Consider the following 20,461-nt stretch of genomic DNA (forward strand, 5'->3'; position numbering starts at 1 on the left):
TGGTGGCCACTCTAGCAGGAAGACACATGCGGAGGGAACCCTGGGAGGGTGGCAGCCTGGCCAAGTGGACAAGCATCATGTAGCCAAACATCGCACTCATCTCCCGCTTCTCAGAGAGAGTCAGAAAGCCCGCTGGCCAGCTGTGGAGAGCTAGGTCAATGTGGCATAAACTTTTAACATGCAGAATTGACACATGAGTGACATCAGAGTGATAGGACTGGGCTGCAGCCCATGGCACCCCACTGGTCCTGCCTCTGTCTCAAGGGGCCTAGAAGAAAGACTGACAGACTGACATCTGTCCTACCTCCCAGAAGTTCCCTAGGCAAAGCAGGAAATAAGATCATTGTACAAAATTAATGAATAATAATAAAGAAGATCATTTTGTTTTACAAATTACTGCCTGATTTTCAAACGTAATGTGTACGAGATTCTTTATCAATAAGGAGGAGGAAATTCAAAGTCAGGCCTCACCCAGCAGGTCTCCTGGCAGCCATGCCTGCAGACAGTTTCCAGCACTGGTGGGAAAGCACATGGGTCTGCTGGTCTTATTAGGTCTTCAGACCTACCTGGGGACACTGGGTCATGAAGAGTGAGAACATGAACAGATTCCTAACTGAGGGGCCTGCACCCTTGCCCAGAGGAGGGGACAAAACNGGCTGACCCCCATCTCTATGGTCTGCAGTTTCAGACAAGCGCCAGGAACAAAACACCCCAAAGTGCACGGTTTCTTCAGCAACCTGGAGCTCCTGTCCCTCTTGCATGCACATCCCTGGCTGCAGCTGTGCCTGATGCGTTTCCAAGCCCTGACCTTGCTATCCAGATAGGATCACAGACCAGCCTCTGCCAGCCTTGCTAGCCGCTGCCCAACCCCCTTCTCAAATAACAAATCTGAAGCAACTTATACATCCTGAAGTTGATTATTATTACAGCAGGAAAACCGACATCTGTTCCAGGCAGGCTGAATGCACTGGTGTTGTAAGTGGCAATAGAGAGAGCTTGCTTCTCTTTTCGTGCTCAGCCACCTCCAGCCAACCCTACTACGGACACAATGGCAATGACCTTCAACTTGGGGTGGGGGTGGGGTGCTGAAAGGGGAAGTAAACGTTTTCCCAAGAGCAAAACCAAAAACATCTAAACCCTGTATTAGAAAAATATTGGAATCTTGGTCAATTCTATTCCATCCCCTTTATTTCAAATGTCGTTGAGGTTTTTGAAGTTATCTGTCCAAGTAACAAACCAAAATGGGAAGAAAAGGACACACTTGTCCTCCCTCCCTCCCTCCATAGATACAAGTTCCAATTGTCATCCTAAATTTTGTGTCCTTTGAACAATTTTTAAAGCGCTCTTGTACACAGCATCTCATTGTCCTTTTTCAGGCAGCCATGGTGATGGGTCCTGTTATTTGGACTCAGAGAGTTCCTGTGGTTTGCCCAAGGGGACAGCCCGTAAATGGGATGGCGGGATGCTTTATTTTGCATCCCAGCATTCCAGATTCCGACTTCCTGCTCACCGTCATGTGGCCTTGCCTCTTAATGGAGCTACGGGGAGCTGTGCATCAGCCATTCAGCACCATGAGCGTCGTGGTCCAGAGGATGAAGTGTCAGGCTGACAGTCACAGAACGAGTCTGCAGCAGCCCTGAATTTGCAAGCAAGGCACCAGGGCTGGGGGGTGGGTGGGAAGGGGGAGAGAAGGTGTCTCCATTTCGTTTGTTTCACTGGTCCTTTCCAGAGCATACGGTCATCTGTAGTCTCCCCCATGCCCTGCTCTTCTTTTTTTAAACCCTGACATTAATAGGTTCCCCTAATCCTTCTGGGTTTTATTTTTTTTTAAATCCACAATGTCAGGGGAGGAAAAAGAGCAGCCAGTTACCACCTTTTCCTAGAGACTAAAAGGCACATCCTGTGTGGTGGAAAGGGAATAAAATTCTATCCTCTACCCCACTTCTTATAACTTTCTTTCTTTTTTTCACCTTCAGGAAGGTGGCTCCATCCTCCCTCCACGTTCCACGTGCTAAGCCAGCCTGACTTCACGGTCCTGCCTATAAAACCGGGCCAAACATGACGGCCCCCTAAAAACCAGCCGTCTGGATTAAATTACTTTCAAATTGTTATTCACGAGGTTGGTCCTTGCCATTCGACTAAAATTCCCTGCTAGGTGTGTCCTGCTGTAACCAGCCTGCGGCCCCCTAAAAACCAGCCGTCTGGATTAAATTACTTTCAAATTGTTATTCACAAGGTTGGTCCTTGCCATTCGACTAAAATTCCCTGCTAGGTGTGTCCTGCTGTAACCAGCCTGTCTTTACTGTGTTTTGTCTCTATTTGTCATTTGCATCAGCGTGGCCTGTTGCACGTGAGCTTCACCGTGCCAGCCCTGGTGACTGCTTTGAACTCACTTTGTAAACAACAGGCTCTTTAATGAAAACAGGGACGATGACATAGCTCTCTCAGTAAAACGTGAACAGGGCAATGGAGGATTCGCGTCTCAAGGAAACAGTTTATTCTGCCTTTTTCTTAGAGAATCAGCTGCAAATGGTGAGTGCTACTGATTTGTAAGCTGAGAGGGATTCATATGCCAAAAGACACAATTAAGCCTCATGAACAGTTTTTACCTTCACTTGGAGGGAAGAGGAGGACAGTTAAAACAAACAGAAGGGGCATCACTCTCTCCTATTCAAGCTATTGAATAGCCCACGATCCATGGCCCAGCAAAGCTTCCTGAACATTCTGTCTTTTTACAAGTCTTTGGTTGTGAAACATTCAGGGTATAAGGAAATCTGTCAGTTACAAAGAGCAAGTAAAGAGAAAGCAGGGAAGGGAACAGCTCTGCTGTCGAACACCTGCCAGGACACCAGAGAGGGGAACCTGGAGTGGGGACGTGGTTCCTAATTGGCACTGATTCAATGCTATGAGGTGTCCTTGAGCCACACCCAGGATGGATCTCCCTTCCCTTCCACCACGTTCTCTTTTTTCAGGAGCCAGGACAGCTCCTCTAGAGAGAGAAATCTCTTCCTTCTTCAGGTCATTAGCAAATGTCTCTGCTACTGCTTGGCATAAAGCCCATGGAAGATTCCCTCCAGGGAAGCCTTCCTCCAGGGAAGCCATCACTGGGTGTACTTGGTGGTGATGCTTCCAGGTCTTCCAGTAAGATTAGACTGCGTGCCCTTCATCACACCCTGTGCTGAAATGCCAGTCGTCTTGAATGGTTAATTTTGAGTTTCGTTTGGGATTTGTTCTAAATAATTTAATTTAATTTTTGTAACTAATTAATTAATCAATCTATAACTTTTATAAATTAATTAATGTGTGATGGATAAAAATCTACCTTGCTTTCTGAATTTGTTACCCATCTTCATTTCCACCAGAAATGACTAGACTAACACAACTTCAGAAAAATATCTACATTATCCTTCCAGAACCTTAGTATGTCTTTATCATCAACCAAAAGCGAAATATAGCACTCTTAGGAACTCTGACCCTGAATCTTATTTCTTACTTCTTAACTCTAAATGAGAAAAGCAATTCTTAACCATCTGCTTGAAATTTGGATAGGTGTTTTGCCAGTGCAAATATATAGGACTTCACATTGCAAACTGACAGATTTTGGAATCTCCGTTGGTGTGTGCAAATCATTAAAATGCAGGTTTCAGTGAAAAGTGCAATAGCATTGCTTTGCTAAATTTAAATTTTGTTTAAATAAAAACTCACTGCTAGACTGTAAAAAGAATTTAAAATTATAAGGTAAATATCAGTCAGTTATCTCCTTTCCCCTGATTATACACATTCTTCTCTCTTCAAACAGCTCCAGGTCATCTCCTACTGTCTCTGTCTTCCTCTGACAAGTCTTCCCTTTTTCTATACCACTGTGCAAGCCTCAATACTAGGAGACTAATGTTAGAGTAATGTGTATAATAAGGAAAAGTACACATGTAGTACAGGATTGAATGGGTGGTTGCACCCAAAAGACATGGAATAAAGATATTTTTGACAATTATAACTCAGCATTATGATCTTATGAACCTTTTCAAGATATATTCATGTGAAACACTCTAATACAAGACATGGTCTTGCATCCATATCAGAAATAGTATCAGGCATATTTGCAAATTCTGAGCTGGTGAAAGAAATCATGAATAAGGATGTTTCTGTCATTTTTTTTCCCTCACAAGTTAGTATTTTGAAGTTTAAAAAAGAAGTGGTTGGATCAGCAGTAATCTGGATAATTGTACATAGCTTGTATTGTTTTGACTCAAATTCGGATTTGATTGTTTCATTGAAAGGGTTTCAGAAAGGTATCAATAATTTTGGATGCTAAGGTACCTGAGATTTTTTTTAAATGCTTAATTTGATAGAGCTCATATTTTGAAATATATTCACACCCATATCTACAATTACTAATGATACACTGATTCTCTACTTTTGAGAATAGGGATAGGCTTAAGATCAATCAACAGCAACAACAAAACACATCACTAGATGTCCCAATGCACTGATCACTGTTTTTAATGGCTGAAACTCAGGTCAGTCAAATTGTTGTATTTAAGATAGCCTCACATAAACACACACACACACACACACACATGCACACAAATGAATACGTATAAAAGTAGAGAAATCTGAGTAGGGTTGTTGAATTGTATCCATGTCAATTTTCTGGTTGGAATATTGTACTCCAGCTATGCAAGATGTTACCACTGAAGGAAACTGGCCAAAGCATACATGGGATATCTCTGTAATTGCACATTCGCTTTGGCATGTGAATCTACAATTATCTCAAAATAAAAAGTTGAAGGAAAAAAGCAAGGAAGAGAATAATATACAATATGGCCATTTAGCTTTTAAAAAATATATGTATGTATTATTTATCTATACATATACACAGAAAGACCCAGATGCATACAAGCACACACGTAAGAGCTATATATGCACTATTTTTGTAAGGATACGTAAGACATTATTAACACTGACTGCTTCTGAGGAGGAAAACTAGAGAAACAGTGATAGAATGCGTATTTACTTTTCACAGTATACCCTTCTGTGCCTGTTGAATTTTGAACTGTTGGCATTATTCATCAAAAAGTAATTTTTGAAGAGAGGGGTCAAAATAAACATTTCGAACGTAAAACAAACAAAAACAAAAACAAGACAAAAAATAGCTCGACATATAATGAACGCTTACTGAACCAATATCAAGAGCCATAACTCTGATATACACATCGGCAATGAAGATGCAGATAGAGAATTAGAAATAAGTATCTTACGGCTTGAGATGCAGTAGGACAGTCTGCAGTTGATTCTCCTGAAGAGCTGCTTGTTAATTGGCCAGAGAACGAGAGTGCAGAGCTGAATGCTGTTGATTATTAGCCCCGAGGCAATAAACACGTAACAGAAGACGAGGTGGCACAGGAACTGAGACTTCAGCAATCCAACGAGGTCCATGACGTGTGCTTGCTTTTATTCAAAAATAAATAAATACCCACAGTAGAATATGTCCAGAAGGAAGAAAGATCCAGGACTCAGGAAAGCGTCTAAAACACAAACCAATGTTAACCATTAGCAAAAATATGATGTGCTTTTAGAATCAGAAAAAATGCTCTTTAAAGAAAAAAATACACTTGAAATTAAACTCATTGTACATTAGTTGATTTATTTTTATTTGGCAAACATTGATTTCTGTTGGTCACAGTCTAAGCACCTCTAAAAACAATCATCCTTTTAATTCTCTGAACACCATCTGAGGTCGGTACTATTATTACAGTTGGGGAAACCGAGGCCAAGAGAGGTGAAGTGAGTTGGTCAGTATTCTACAGCTTCACAGCTAAGCAGTGGCCAAGGTGGCCATGGAACCCATGTCCTCCCTGCGTTTTGAGTAAGCCTAGACAGGTTCAGATGAGGGGACATTTCTGGGGCAGGCTCTGTTCCCCAAGCACCCTGCACTGGCATGGCATTCTCTGCACTCGGCTACTGCTGGCTGGGGTTTTCACCTTCCTTTACTGGACTGTCAGTATCTCCAAGACCATGATTACCTTGAAGATCATCGTCTGCCCAGTACCTTAGAACAGTCATTGGCACATGGTTGGAGCTTAATTTTTCAGAAAAATAATTGTAGAATAATTTAATGAAGGTAAACACGGGCTGAATTTTGAGGATATCAGTAAAGACAAATAACTATGAAGGCAAGAAAACTACCTCCACTGCACCCTGACCACACACACATGCACGCATGCATTCCTAAGAGTTCTAAAGTCAGGAACAAATTCAACACGTACACAGCAGCTGGACTCACAGTTCTGTGCTCAGTTTCCAGCTCAAAACAGAATAATGAAGTGACTCTATGGTTTGGCAAATAAAGCCTTTGAGGGGAAGGGTGAAGGCAGGAGTTCTGAATACTCTGATGAAAAAGGAAATGAGCACAGCAGACTGGCTTCTCCTGGAAGCAGAGAATCATTGCAAACTACCCAGGAAGAAAAATTTTAGGATGAACTTTCTAATATAATACTTGAGAGATCTTAGATTTGTTACAATCTTTGTTAATAATGTCTTCCAAAATGAACAAGCTATGTAATAGTCATCTCATTTTAAGGCTCCCATGAATTCCACAAGATGAGGATTAATACTATTGTCCCATTTTTCAGAATCAGAAACTGAGACAACTCTTAAGTTGGGCAACTCGCCTGAGGCTGTCACAACTGATAAGTGATCCGAGCGCTTTCTCCTGCGCCCTTCCTGCTGGTCTTGTTTCTCTGTGTGAGAAAGTGCTTCTCTTGGGCTCAGAACTCCCTTCTGCAGAGCATCGGAAATTGCCCCAAGGGAAAACGTCAGTGCAGCCTTCAGTGAAGTTCATTCTGAATCACAAACTATGCTCAGAGTGGGGACAGGGGAGTCCCTCCTGGGTCATCCAGGTTGGCTTTGAGGATGGTCTCAGTCCTAAAGACAGTCACGGGGGTATGTTGACACTTGCTCAGACTTTCTGAAAGAGAGGCTGCATTTCTGAGTGATTCCCACACCTTCCTGATAGGAGGGAAACAGAAAGGAGCCTTTGGCCTGATTTCCCTGAAATCATCTTGGCTTAGCTGAGACATCCCATTCTCCAGGCCCCAGAAGCTCCACGAATCCCTGGCACAAATCCGGACCCAGCAGCACCTGACTCACCACATCTGTGGCCTTCCCGGCAACACCTGTACAGACATTTCCAGCTTGTGAAACTCCTTACTTGTTTTCCACACACCCAGTCTCTCTCTGAGGAATAGACATTAAGCTGGCAGCTCACCCTCCTTGAACTTGACTTTAGGAGCTACATAAATGGGAGTGGTTTCCATTGGTTTACAGGAAGGCAGCACTTTGATGTTGAATATTCATGCAATTTATTTATTGTCACTGGATTAGCCACTAAACAGTTCCATGACAATCTGTCCAGAACTCTAAAAAAAGGAGAGGTAGTCGACTGACATCGGAAATGCAGGGGATTAAATGCAGCCTTCCCCAGTTGCCAGTTCAATATTAGGGCATTATGAAGAAAAATTAAGATTTTTCTTTTCCTTGTAAAGTTTCAAGGACCACCGTGCCCTCGGGTAAAACCCTCATGAGCACTACACCAACCAGGGTCTATCACGATATTGGTGATGATTCGGGGGGATCACTACCAGGCGAGCCTTCAGAGGAGTCAGGCAGGCAGCCCTGGTGTGTTAGATTCGTAGGTTTTTAGCCTCCACATCCATCCTCAAGTCCCCTTCCCTAGACGGGTGTGGCAGTTCAGCATGGCCTTGGGAGTCCAACCACCTGGGTGTGGCACTTTGTCCTGTCTTGTGTTGGTTGTGTATTCCTGGGCAAATTAACTTTTCTGAATCTCAGTTTCTCTGTCTTTAAAAAGGGATAACAGACTCTAATCAAAATCCCAAGGAGGCTATTGCTTTTAGCTTTTGGGAAACTTAAGCTGATTCTCAAATTTATATGTAAAAACAAAAACAAGAATAGTCAAGGAATCGTCTGAAGAAGACCAAGGTGAAAAGTGCTGTGTCCACTAAATAATTCAACTGACCTTAGTCCTGGGGCTGATTATTAAAAGAGACACGAGGCTAACTCATCAAGGGGGTGTCGAGTGGATCGATATACGTCTCAAGTTTACTCCAGACGGGAGTTTGGAGGAAGCATCCTTCCCACTGTGAATAAAGGAGAGCTTTCGCTCCTAATGTGGCAATTTGTCCATTTAGTGTCACGCTGAGGAAATACACTATAAATATCTGACCAGTGATGAAAATAGCTAGAGAGAAAACATTTTAAAATACTTCGCCTATTCGCCTTTCAGCTTTGTAAGTACCTTGAATGTTATGGGGAGAATCTTTCCAGCAAATCCACGTTAGCAGTTTGCTGTCATGACGCAAGGATGCGACAAGAATTTTATGCCTTTTCTGAGAATACCAGAGCAGCAACTTATGGAGTTTGTAAACCAACAAACAACTATGAAGATGTCTCCAGGTCCTACTTCCTTGAGTAATGATATTTCTTATCATCTGGGACATCAGCGAAGAGCTCATGTGCTCAAAAACTCAAAAATGATATCACCTTTTGCTTGTTTTTGGTACTTACAAGATGAAACAACAGTGGTCCTCACATCAGGGAGCTCTTAGGTGGCCTTTTAGCCTTTGTTACACTTTTTCCTAAAACTCACCCATATCACCTTGAGAACTGCCCCTAGGAATGTGAGCTGCAGGATGCCAGGTCCTTCTGGGTGTTTCCTTCTAACAGGTTCGCACAGTGAAATGTGGCTATAGAGGCAGCACAGGTCACCTCCGGGGGGCGGAGACAGGTCACACGGTTGGGGCTTAGAGCACAGGTAGCTATTGGATGAAAGGCGGACGGAGGATTCCCACCAGATGGGGAATCCCAGATAAGTCACAACCCAGAAGGCTAAAGCGACGTACAGAAGGGATTGTCAGAACAGGAAGACGTTGTTAATAGAAATCGCAGGGAACAGCAAAAAGGCCAGAAAACTCAATTTTGATACATTATCTGAATTTTCCAGAAAGTACAGTCTGACCCGTGAGTTTAATACACATCACTTGAAAATGATTGAACCAGCATTTTAAACATAGGAAAAAGTAGTTGTCACTGGGAATCGTAATAGATTCAAGGAGAATAATTTACTCCAAATTACCTTTATACCCCAGGCTACCGATAGTTTGGTATATTTTGAATTTAACTAATCATTGGGTAAAGTCTCTGGTAGTCCTTGAGGGCACACTTAAAACTGCTGGCTATGAGTTTATGTCAAATTAGTTCATAGCTGTTAGAAAAATAGGTAATAGTCATGAATGTTGGGGAAATGCCAGAAGGTGCCTCCTTCAGCATCATTTGGATGTAAAAAATAAGTAGTTTCTAGAAGGATGGGAGAGATACAAGGTTACCTACATAGGGGATGTTGACAGTGAGCCAACAGAGTAACAAAGAGGTTAAACCAGCTGGTGTAGACATTTAGAGAATATTAGAATACACTGAGTGAAAAAGGCTCACAAAGAAGCATGATTCTGAGTTGTGAAATAATGTGTGTGCAGAAATCATTCACATCTACATCTATTTTGATATTCGTTGCTGTCTATTAATTGTGGCTAAATTTTGGTGGAAGGATTATGGCTGATTTCTTGTTTCTTCTCTGTTATTATTCTTTTCCATAATGAGAAGGAGATCTGCACATAACTGGAGGGACCCCTTTTCCCAGCCCTCCTCGAGGTTAGGTGTTGTAGTGGATTGAATCGTGTCCCCCCAAAACTCACTGAAGTTTGAGTTGTGTTCCCCAAGTTTTACGCATTCGAAACTTGGCCCCCACTGTGACTGCTAAGAGGGTGGGAAATCCTATGACAGTAATTGAAAGGTGGGGCCTTGAAGAGGTGGTTAGGTTGTAGGACCATGCCATAGTGAATGGATTAATAATGGTGGTCAGGGGTGTGGTTCTGAGGGCTTTAAAAGGACAGTGCAGGAGGAACTTTCTCTCTCTGGTCTGCCATTTTCTCAACGTAATAACCTGCCATCCATCACTATGGACACCACCAAGACCTTCACCACCTGCATTCCATGGCCTTTGGACTTCCCAGCCTCAGAAACTGTAAGCAATAAATTTCATTTTCTTTATAAATCACCCAGTTCCGTGTATTTTGCTATAAGCAACAGAAACAGACTACTACAGGTGTAGTCAGAGGACGGGCATATGTGATGAAGGTGAGATACAAGTCTCTGCCACTTGCTGACTTGCTGAGAAAGGACCACAGTGTTGGCATGTCCTGGTAAAGTGAGCAGAAAGGTGCTAATGCAGCCAGCAGCAACAGACAGAAGAAATCCTGAAATGTGATGGCAACCCGAGGCCACCCAGAGCCTCAGCACTGCTGTCTGCATGGGGCAGCAAGCTCTGTCAGTAAAGCAGAGGCGCTGGGGAGGGGACAGTGAGTCAGGCAGCTCTGGCTACAAAGTCAGGCCCGGCCACTTCCTAGCTACGGAAGCTGCTTGATTTTCTTAGCCCTCAATTTCCTCACCTACAGAATCAGAGCAATGCTGTCCACGGGAGGGGTTGTGCAGATCGAGTAGAGCAATGCATTCCAAGCACTTAACGGGATGCCAGGAACAGAGAGCACCCAAGTACGGGGGGACTTTTCTATCATTTGCAAGAAAATGAGAAGTCAAAGAGGGAGCAGGTAAGATGTATTACTTTGGCATTTCTGGGAAAGCCAATGAGATGTAAATCAACTCAATTTTCCTTCTTACTACATATCTAGAGCCTGACATTTTCTTTAATTTACCTTTAAGTATGTGAAAGTGTCCTCTCCTCCATATGTTTCATTCTAACCTGTACTTTTCTGCTAGTGACTGAGAAATGAGAAATGATGATTTCACAGAAACTCACATATACAGTTACCTTCCTAACTATGTAATAATCTTTCCAAAGCGTGTAGATTCAGAAGTGGGCTTCAGAATACGTTAAAGTTCCAGCCAGCAGAGTGCTCTCAGCAGCATTTCTAACATGAAATTCTACAGACACAGCCAGCCAGACATGCACACACTAGCAGAGCTTCTGGTCTGCAGGACTCCTGCATGAGTTGTGTGTGGGAAGGCAGATGGTACCATGCGCTGCCCAGCCTTGGCTGGTGGAAACATGAGCAAATAAATGCCAGCTCAGAATCTGACCATCGGGAATGCAAACTGCATTCTTCTCTAAATATACACACAGTGCTGTCATCTGAAAGCAGTAAATTAGGCAACACATAAGAGGACCTTAGTTAAGACTTACATTTCGTGCCTTATTTAATACTCTGGAACTATTAAATAAGCATGAACTTCAGTCACACTCAGGAAGACAGGCTAAACTGAAATGGAATTAACTCTCACTGGCTTGTTTTTAAAGATTATTTTAAAAATATATATAATATATACATATGTATATATACACATTACAGCACTCAATCAGGTCAGTGTTGTAGAAGAGGCAAAACTCTTTCTTCCAAAGAAACCAATCCAAGAAGAACTGCTAAGATAATACCCATGCCCAGTTTAGCATCATCATTAAAATCTAAACAACACCTTACTGAGGTTGTTTGGACCTCAAAATCCAGAACAACTCACAAAACATACAAAAAAAGATCAAAGAAATGCAAACTCTTTTATACTATTTTTTACATTTCAAAATAGATTTGTTTTTTTTCTAAATGACAATACTCCTTTTAGGGGAGATGAGATAAAACGGGTCTTATAGCCTCAGTGTGAGGACAGATTCACTCCATCTTTTCAGTAAGCAATTAGACACACATATCAGGACCTTAAACATCACACCATCTGAGCAACTTCTGGCAATCTATCTCAAGGACAATAATAACTGTTAGGAAATTCTCTATGTAGAAAGACATTCAACAATTATTGTTTACAAGCACCAAAAATTAGAAACAATTTACATTTCTGACATGAGGAAACAAAAAAAGTGAATTACTGGAGACCCACCCAATGAAACAGGCAAGGTGTCACTCTAATAGGTTTGTAGTAAAATGGATAAACTTTTATTATAATATTAAGTGACAGAGGGCATAAAATTATGTAGAGAGAATAACCATAACTGTAAAATCAAGTACAGAAGAAAAACTGAAAAGAAGAAGAGAAGCCTTACCTGAACACCATCAGCAGTCACCTTTGTGCACACGTGCACACCCTCACGCACACACGCTCACACACACGCATGCAACTCAGCACACCTAAAGCCTGGCCCTGGCCCAAGAGACCGCTTCAGCATCTTCATCCATAGGAAGAAACTGACTAGGTGAACTCTAAGATCCTTTCCAGGTGGAACACACTGATGTCTCCCAAGGCAGGCTTTTTTTTTATTCAAAATGTGTCTTTCTCGATAGTAGTTAAGGGATCCAGCTCCACCCCTCTTCCCCAACTCCCATCTACACGGAATGTTCTCAAGCGGGTGGGGTTAACCAGATAAATACAAGAAAAGAAAAACGTATCGTACTGGCAGTATTCAAAATGTGTCTTTCTCTATAGTGGTTAAGGGATCCAGCTCCACCTCTCTTCCCCAACTCCCATCTACACGGAATATTCTCAAGCGGGTGGGGTTAACCAGATAAATACAAGAAAAGAAAAACGTATCGTACTGGCAGAGAGAACAGCACAGCTAAAGTGGGGGTGGCTGGCAAATTCTGTTTCTGGTTCAATATCTTGGTCTGTAGGGCAGAGAATGCCCAGGGACAGTGGTGTCCCCAGAGCAAAGGGGAGTGAGCATCTGCAGACCCAGGAGAAATGAGGAAGGCCGTGTTCTGGGCGTGGACCACGTGCATTGCTTGCTCTACTTTAGGTCGGATGAATTCCCAGGAGGGCTGCAACTGACTTGTGGGACCCCGAGGAAGTCACCTGCACTTAGTCCTGACAGACATGGCTAAGTGTAATTTTTGGATTCCTTGGAGTTAGGTTGGCCTATGGCCCAGAACAAAACAGAAGAAAAAATATTCTAGACTGAATTTAACTGTCTTTGGGACACTAACTAAAATATTCCTCAATTAAAAAATCATCATTGTCTAATGGTTTGGCAGAAGCCTATATAAAATTAGCCTATTTTAAAATTTCATAGAACAGTCCTTTGTCCAAAATCCCTGTACAGTACATGACGTCCATTAAAACAAACCAAACTGTGAAAATGCCATAAATCATACTCGACTTTTTCATTATGTCCTCTAATAAGTAACCTTTAGTCCCTCTCCAAAGTCCAATTGTAGGATGACAATGACTTAGGTCTACAGAAAACTGATGCTTCTAAGTTTACATTCAATAGCTGGTTCTGAGTAGCTTGTAAAAGAAAAATTCTGAAGAATTTTTTTGTCTAACCCAAGGAAATCAAGACTCAGAAGCAAACATAGATGGGTAACGTGGGTAACCTTTTCTGTCGTGAGAAGAAACAAAGATGAAAGGAATTAGAGAACTATGTATTCTCTACAGCCTTTTGCAGCTTTACCTTCTACAAGATGAAAATATTTACAGTGAAACATCATGGGTTTTCTGAGTAGTAACCAGTGCAGCAGGGTCAGTATGACAAATGCTTAACATACATTATCTCACTAATTGTTACAAAAACCCATTATGGAAGGGATGGTCATGGAAGGGAGGCTCAGTTACACTGGGTCAAAGTTACATGCAAAGGTCAAATAGTGAGCAAACGTGGGGCTGAGCCTGAACAGGCCGCATGCTTTTCACCACTGTTTAGCTGCCTAAATGCAAAATCACACATAGGAAAAATAAGTTCTAGTGGCACACAGTTGAGCTAGGCATCTATGATTAACAATAGTCTACTGCATGTTATCAAAAGGCCAGAAGAGAGATCAAATGTTCACACCACAAAGGAATGATTACATATTGCAATGATGAATATGCTAATTACCCTGATTTGATCATTGCACATTGTATGCATGTGTTGAAGTATAACTCCATACTTCCGTAAATATGTACAATCCGTATGTTTCAATAAAAATAAAAAAAGACAAAGAGTCTGAGATAGCTAGACTTTACCATGAACGTCAGCCATCATGGGACATTCTATATTTCAGTTCATGGTCCCATTTCTGACTATTAAGGTGATGGTGCATTTTTTAGGCTACTGCTCCCTGCTGGTGAGACCTGAAGACCCCCGGCATGTCCTCCTTCCAGGTGGAATGCCCACCAACTCCATACCCTGATCCAGCTCTCCCCATGGCCACCGGGGACTTGCGGGCTCTGACCTCAGTGTCTGTACGCAGCCCAAGAGAGCCAGCTGCCTAGTTGCGTTCACAACAACCAAGAGTGTGCACTATCTTGAAAGACACTCAGTGGAAAGTATATTTTCAAATTATGCCCAATCTATGTAAGTTTCTAAAACTTTTATGAAGTCCTGATGCAAAAATCCAATATCATGAAACCAAACACTGAAATGAAATTAGGAAAATAAATCTTCCAGATGGGGATCTATCCACAATTCTGCTTTAAATGAGCATGTTCCGATTAACAATGAAAGCTTTTCAAATACACAAGGAAACCAGGATGTATGTGAAATTGACACTGTTGCTGTGACCTTCATCATCCTGTTGCTGCCACGTGGCAGCAGCCCCCTGCTCAGTAATAAACTGTGAAGGCTGGGATCTGTGGAAGCTGAGTCAGAGGAAGGGGCAACTACCCCTTGGGCATATCAAGGGGGAAACAGCCCGAGACCCAGGTCTTGGCCTTCACCAGCAGGCATGAGGTAGGAGGCATCGCCAGCTGGCACTAAAGACAAGAAAGCAAGCTTATTCGTGTGTAAGCTGCCTCCTGCTGTACTCGTGCCCACCGCTGTCCTTCCCACGCGGCCCTGTTCACCAGCTGGGCGCTCTCGTACAAGCGGCCCGTCCTCTCTGAGCCTCAGTTTCCGCATCTGAGTGATGGTGGTAACGCTCCCCATCTCCCAGGAGCGCTGTGACCCACTGCACTGATGCACGGAAAACGCCGGCAGCTCAGCCACGCCAAGGCCCCCTTAGTCCAGCCGCTGCCCCCATGCCCGCTGCTCCTGGACCTGTGTCCGCCGCCCGCAGGCCTTCCACGCCTTTTCTTACTGACGTCCCCACGTGCGGTGTTAAAGACCCCTCTGTCTTCAACAAGACTTTCCTCATCCAGACGTTTTCCTTCTGATGTCCACCCAACTCTAGGATGATCTGGAGCTGAAGTGACTCATCAGAGCCTCCAAGCCCATTCGCAGGCTGTAATGAAATGACTCTGTCCTCATTTCCACCCCAAAGGAGGGTAGTTCACAGTCACTGGTTTTGATAATGGCCGCAACTGCTCATTCCCTGTACAAGTCTCATGGAAGAAGTGAGCTGCAGATACGACATGGGCCTTACTTCTACCGTGTGGGAAAGACATAAAACTGGTATTAACAAGACCTACACCATCATCACTTTGTTGCTCTTTGAATATTTCTGCATTTTCCTGATCTCAGAGAGCCTGACAACAAGGAGCTGAGGACACAGTTCTAACAAATGAGGAATATATAAAGAATAACTGGATAAAAGGGTTCCGGGAAGGAGTGAGGCCAGGGCTGGCTTTCCAGTGCAGACAGACATGTTCTTAAGTCACCAGCAAATCATGGCGCCCCAAAAGGTTTTTACATGAAACCTGATCATTAATACTTCAAAATAAAACAAAACGAATCATAATAAAAGGCTTTTAAGATGAAAACATATAGCAAAATTTAAAACTTTGTTGGAAATCTCCTTAAACTTATTTTATTATTTATTATTTTTATTTTTAACTCCCATTGGAGAAAGGGGTAAAAACACAATCTTTTCAGTATTTAGGGGCTCTATTACCTTGAAGCAGGCTCCAATATGGCCAAACAACCCCACATTTTGATGCTCTGTGAATGGACGGGCCAGGAAACTGTGGGGATGATCATACCGAACCACCAAACAGGTAGCCAAACACATTCTCTGGCATCATTTATCCAGTAATGCTGATAAGATTGCACCAATCTCTTCACTCATTCTGGCGTAGCCCACCCAGTCTGTCTGGGTTGACTGCTCCATTAGGTGCAAAGACTGCAATTTTGCATGGGATAAGACACTGTCTCTGGCCTCATGAGCAGGGCTCATAACCCATGGAGATCTCCAGCCACAGACACGCGGGCCAAACCACCAGACCTGGGGAGGCTCCCAGTGTCAGATGAGCTATCTCACAAAGCTGAAAGATGTGAGGCGATAGTGACCGGAGCTTGCAGGCCATGCTGCGAAACCACGCGGGCACAAGAAACTCTTCTACAACAGCTACCTTTGTGCAAATACGCATTGACAGGAAACCTATTTTGCATTGGCATGTGCCAACTGTGCTAGAAACCTCCTTGGGAACCTAGAAATGCTGACTCCATTAGCAGTCGAATAAATGAATGCAGAAGGGGAGGTACCCCGTATTTAGGGTCAGAGGATCTGAGTTTGACTCTTGATCATCTGTGTGTCCTTATCAGTTCAGTCAGCTAGCTTCTGGAAATCTTAGCTTCGGCACCTGTTAATAGGGAATGTCGACAGGTACACTGACCCCACGAGGGCGTTGAGAGATTTCAGTGAGGTGAAGGATGTGTCAAGTTTCTGCAAGGCAGATGCTTAGGTATCTGTGATCAGTCCCAGTTCCGTGACTCGAAAAATGGAAAATGGGGCCACGTGTCCACACACCCTCAACCTCAGCCCTGCCGATTCATGTAAACTAACATGGCATTGAACACCCTGGGGGGTTACCAGGTATAGAGTTTGGGGGAGGCACTGTGCTGGCCCTATCCTGATCACAGGATCTCATTATAAGTGAGGTGGTTCAGTGAGGGTCTGTTTAGGGAGCTAGTTTTGGGGGAAATAAAGAGCAGCCTTTCTTTCCCTTCTGCATCTCAGAAACCAGTCACCGGGCTCTTTTCTCTTTGGTGGTCCAAGTGAGGTGGTTCAGTGAGGGTCTGTTTAGGGAGCTAGTTTTGGGGGAAATAAAGAGCGGCCTTTCTTTCCCTTCTGCATCTCAGAAACCAGTCACCGGGCTCTTTTCTCTTTGGTGGTCCCCTCTCTACCCTTCTTACTGTTCATTAAGTGCCCTTGACCCTTGAGTTCTTGGAGACCCTGTTGTTGCCAATCCTTATTTTCTGATACAGAGTGTGGAGAAGATGTAAGATCAATATGACTAGATTTTAAACCTTTTGTTTCTTTGATTTTCAGTAAAGGATGATGCCAAATGAACCGAGGCAATTTCCCTGACTTGATTCATGCATAATGGACCTGAGGAGAGACTTATTAGAAAACAAATGCGCTTAAATGCTTTTCTGACATGAATCATTTATTGAAGACAAAATTGCTGGCTATGTGTGCCCAAAATAAGTTGACTTACAGTATACTTGTTTCTAGATAGCTCTGAAATATGGCCACAAGAATACTGAAGTACTCAGATGTGTAAATGCTTTTGGGGCCATTATGGACCAGCTATTCCTCGAAAAGTTTCATTAATAATAGCAGTGAAAAAACATTTAGCGGGCCTTCTCTCTTCCTTTCTTTTCTTACTTCAGTCATAAAGCTCAGGAGCAGAAGATGCTTGGAGAAGCAGTAATATGCTTTCCAATGTCTAAGTAGAATCCAGGATGGGCTTCTTTAATTCATGCATACATTCATTCATCCATTGATAAGTTTATTCATTCATTAGGTTGTCTGTCCAAGGAGCTATTTCATTCATGAAGTTGAAAATTCATCGACTCATATTCAAGTTACAACTTTATACGTAACATTGCATTAGACTGAGCACAGGCACAAGGGATTCTTATAGAACCCCTGTCTAGGTTTTAAGTGGGTAAGCACCATGCCCGACAAACCAAAGCACTTACTGAGTAGTGTATCCAGGCCCTGGTTGAACTCCCACCCCTCCACCTCTTGCAGAACAGATAGATGGTCAATAAATGATGATTCAACCTGAATCTAGAGAGATGACCTAATATAATTTCATCTCCATACCAATAACTCTGAATTGTCAAAAACAGCACAACAGTGATAGCATGAACTGGTAGAGTCCTAGGTTTCCTTCCCATTACAATAAGCACAGGCAGATGAAGGCACGCAGATCAACCCATATGATTGCCTTCTAAACCCTCACATTGTGCAAGCAGCATAAAGAGCCCTCTTCCTACCCACACAGAAATTGCATGAGGTCATATATCAAACTGACATGAAAATAACTAAAAGGAAAGCAAATTACCTACTTAAACCCCAGACGGGAACTCAGATGTTGGCTGAGGAACACCGCGTTGACTTCTTTTTTCAACAAAGAATCTTCTATTAAAATACAAATCTGGTAAAAGTAAAGGAAATCATACTCACTGTGTAAGTCGCTTACGCGAAGTCGTGAATTTTTATGAAGATAATTTCACCGCATTACAACAGTAACTCATATTCATTATAAAAAATTTGCAAATTTCTACAATGTAGAAATTTTGCCACCTGGAAAGCCACTGAAAACATTTTGATTTATTTTCTTCTGGTCTTAGGTTACTGAATAAGGCTTTTCTTTTTCCTTTGCTAGATAAAACCACTGCAGAAGCTTTTTTTATTTTTAAATACACAGAAGTGGAGATGTTATGTTACATCAATTTTATATGCTCTTTTTTCACCTTTAGTGTGAGATCATATTCAATTTTCATATTACAATATCAATATCTTTCTAGTACTTACACTATACCTATTGTAATTATTACCTTATTGCCTCATTATGGTATAGTTAGGCTTTTTTTTTTTTTTTTTTTTTTTTGTCTTTTCAAGAATAAATAATGCAATGACTAACAATTCTGGGCATAAAGTTTTGTTTTGTTTTTTCCTGAATTTTGGATTATTTCTTTAGAATAAATTCCTAGAGACAGGATTTCTTGGTTCCAGAAAAAAACATTTTAAGGTATCTGGTGGTTATTGCCAATTGCTTTTGGAAATGTCTGTAGCTATTTACATTCTTACCAGCAATATACGTAAATAGCCATTTGACCACATGTTTCTCAGCAATTAAGAATTCTCATTTAAAAACAAAGAAAAATTAAACTAACTCTTCATACATTAAAAGTTATGTCTTATTGTTTTAAATTGCATTTTGAATGGCTAGAAAGCTGTGCATTCTTTAACATTTGTTAAACTATTCCTTTTTCCTTTACAACTTCTCTATTTTACCTATTGCTCATTTATCTATTGCATATTGATTTGCATGAGCTCTTCAGATGTTAAATAGAATAACATCTTACCATTCCATTTAGAGCAGCCAGTTTTTCTATTTTGTTTGCTTTTATTTTTAGCTTATTGGAACTTTCAATTATTATGAAATAAGAACCGTGATTTCTTTCACAATGTGTAAGCTTAGAAAGGTCTTCCTTCTACCCTTATTTCTTGCCCTGCAGAAAACTGATAAATGTTCACTTATTTCATCTAGTTTTTCTATAGGTAATTTAATCTTTAGCTATTTGATCTATCCTACATTTATTTTTGGTTATGATGCTCTGTAAGGATCTAAATGGATTTATTTCCAAATATTTAGCCAGCTGAATCCAAGGCATTTATTGAAAGATCCTTCCCTATCCCCATTAGTTCTTACTACAATTTTATTCATTAAATACCAACAAACAGAGATGAAATGAATTAGGGATCAATACCCTAACTGCTCATTGATGAGAAAACCGACAGCTAGAGCGTCAAGCGACCTGGCATCTCTCAGACGGCTGGGGCCAAAGGAGGGGCTCCGGCAGCTCTGAGCACTCCCAGCCCTTCCCTTTGCCTTGCTCTCTCAGCCTTTCCACCTGATGGCTGCTTCCTACAGATCAGCCTTTCCAATCACTGGTTAAAGGTCCACAGGAAATAAGGAAGCTGTGCCTTAGAGCTAATTGCAAGCTCATTCATGTATTCTCAGGTAGGAACGAGGGTTACCAAGGCGGATGCCGAAGCAGCTTCTTGGGCCTTACTTTTCCCATTCAAAGATGAAAGAAGCACTCCTGATACTCATCAGGGCATCACCAGTTCTGATATTTTACAAATCTACCTACAGGTTGGTTTCTGCAGAAAAGAAAAAAGCAGAGAGAGGGAGTAGTTTAGATTTTTCAAAGGGACCCATTACCTGCTAGAGATCAGAGAGTGGAAGCCTTACACTGGCAGGGAGTTTTAGTGTCTTCTTAGCTGGTGTATCCATGCCCTGCAGCAGGAATGCGCACATGGGCAGACAGCTGGGCAAATCCACCAGTGGCCCCTGGACCACTTTCCTCTGAAGGCCTGTGGCCTGGGGAACACTGCAGGGAGTTATGGGCAGGATCCAGTGCCTGGTTTTTGTGATGCCGGAGTATTCTCTGTCCAACCCAGATATTTGTTTGATTAATGGTTATTTTTGGTAAAAAATAAATAAAAGCTTCACATTGTGAATTCTCAAACTTTGGGGAATTCCTTAACAAATT

The 20,461-nt window shown here is 42.2% G+C and overlaps 1 protein-coding gene across 2 annotated transcripts in view; it reads right to left on the bottom strand.

Moving 5' to 3' along the window:
• AGPAT4 (1-acylglycerol-3-phosphate O-acyltransferase 4) overlaps positions 1–20,461 on the bottom strand; it is a 142,567-nt gene that overhangs the window by 96,170 nt on the left and 25,936 nt on the right. For both annotated transcript variants that reach the window (XM_008574603.1, XM_008574602.1), the window contains exon 2: positions 5,259–5,525. In XM_008574603.1, coding sequence (XP_008572825.1) covers positions 5,259–5,436 — 178 coding nt within the window. In that variant the 5' untranslated portion in view covers positions 5,437–5,525. The remainder of the gene's footprint in view (positions 1–5,258; positions 5,526–20,461) is intronic.

The sequence above is a fragment of the Galeopterus variegatus genome, unplaced genomic scaffold (genome assembly GCF_000696425.1).
Source record: "Galeopterus variegatus unplaced genomic scaffold, G_variegatus-3.0.2 Scaffold1072, whole genome shotgun sequence".
In the NCBI taxonomy this organism is placed as follows: Eukaryota; Metazoa; Chordata; class Mammalia; order Dermoptera; family Cynocephalidae; genus Galeopterus; species Galeopterus variegatus.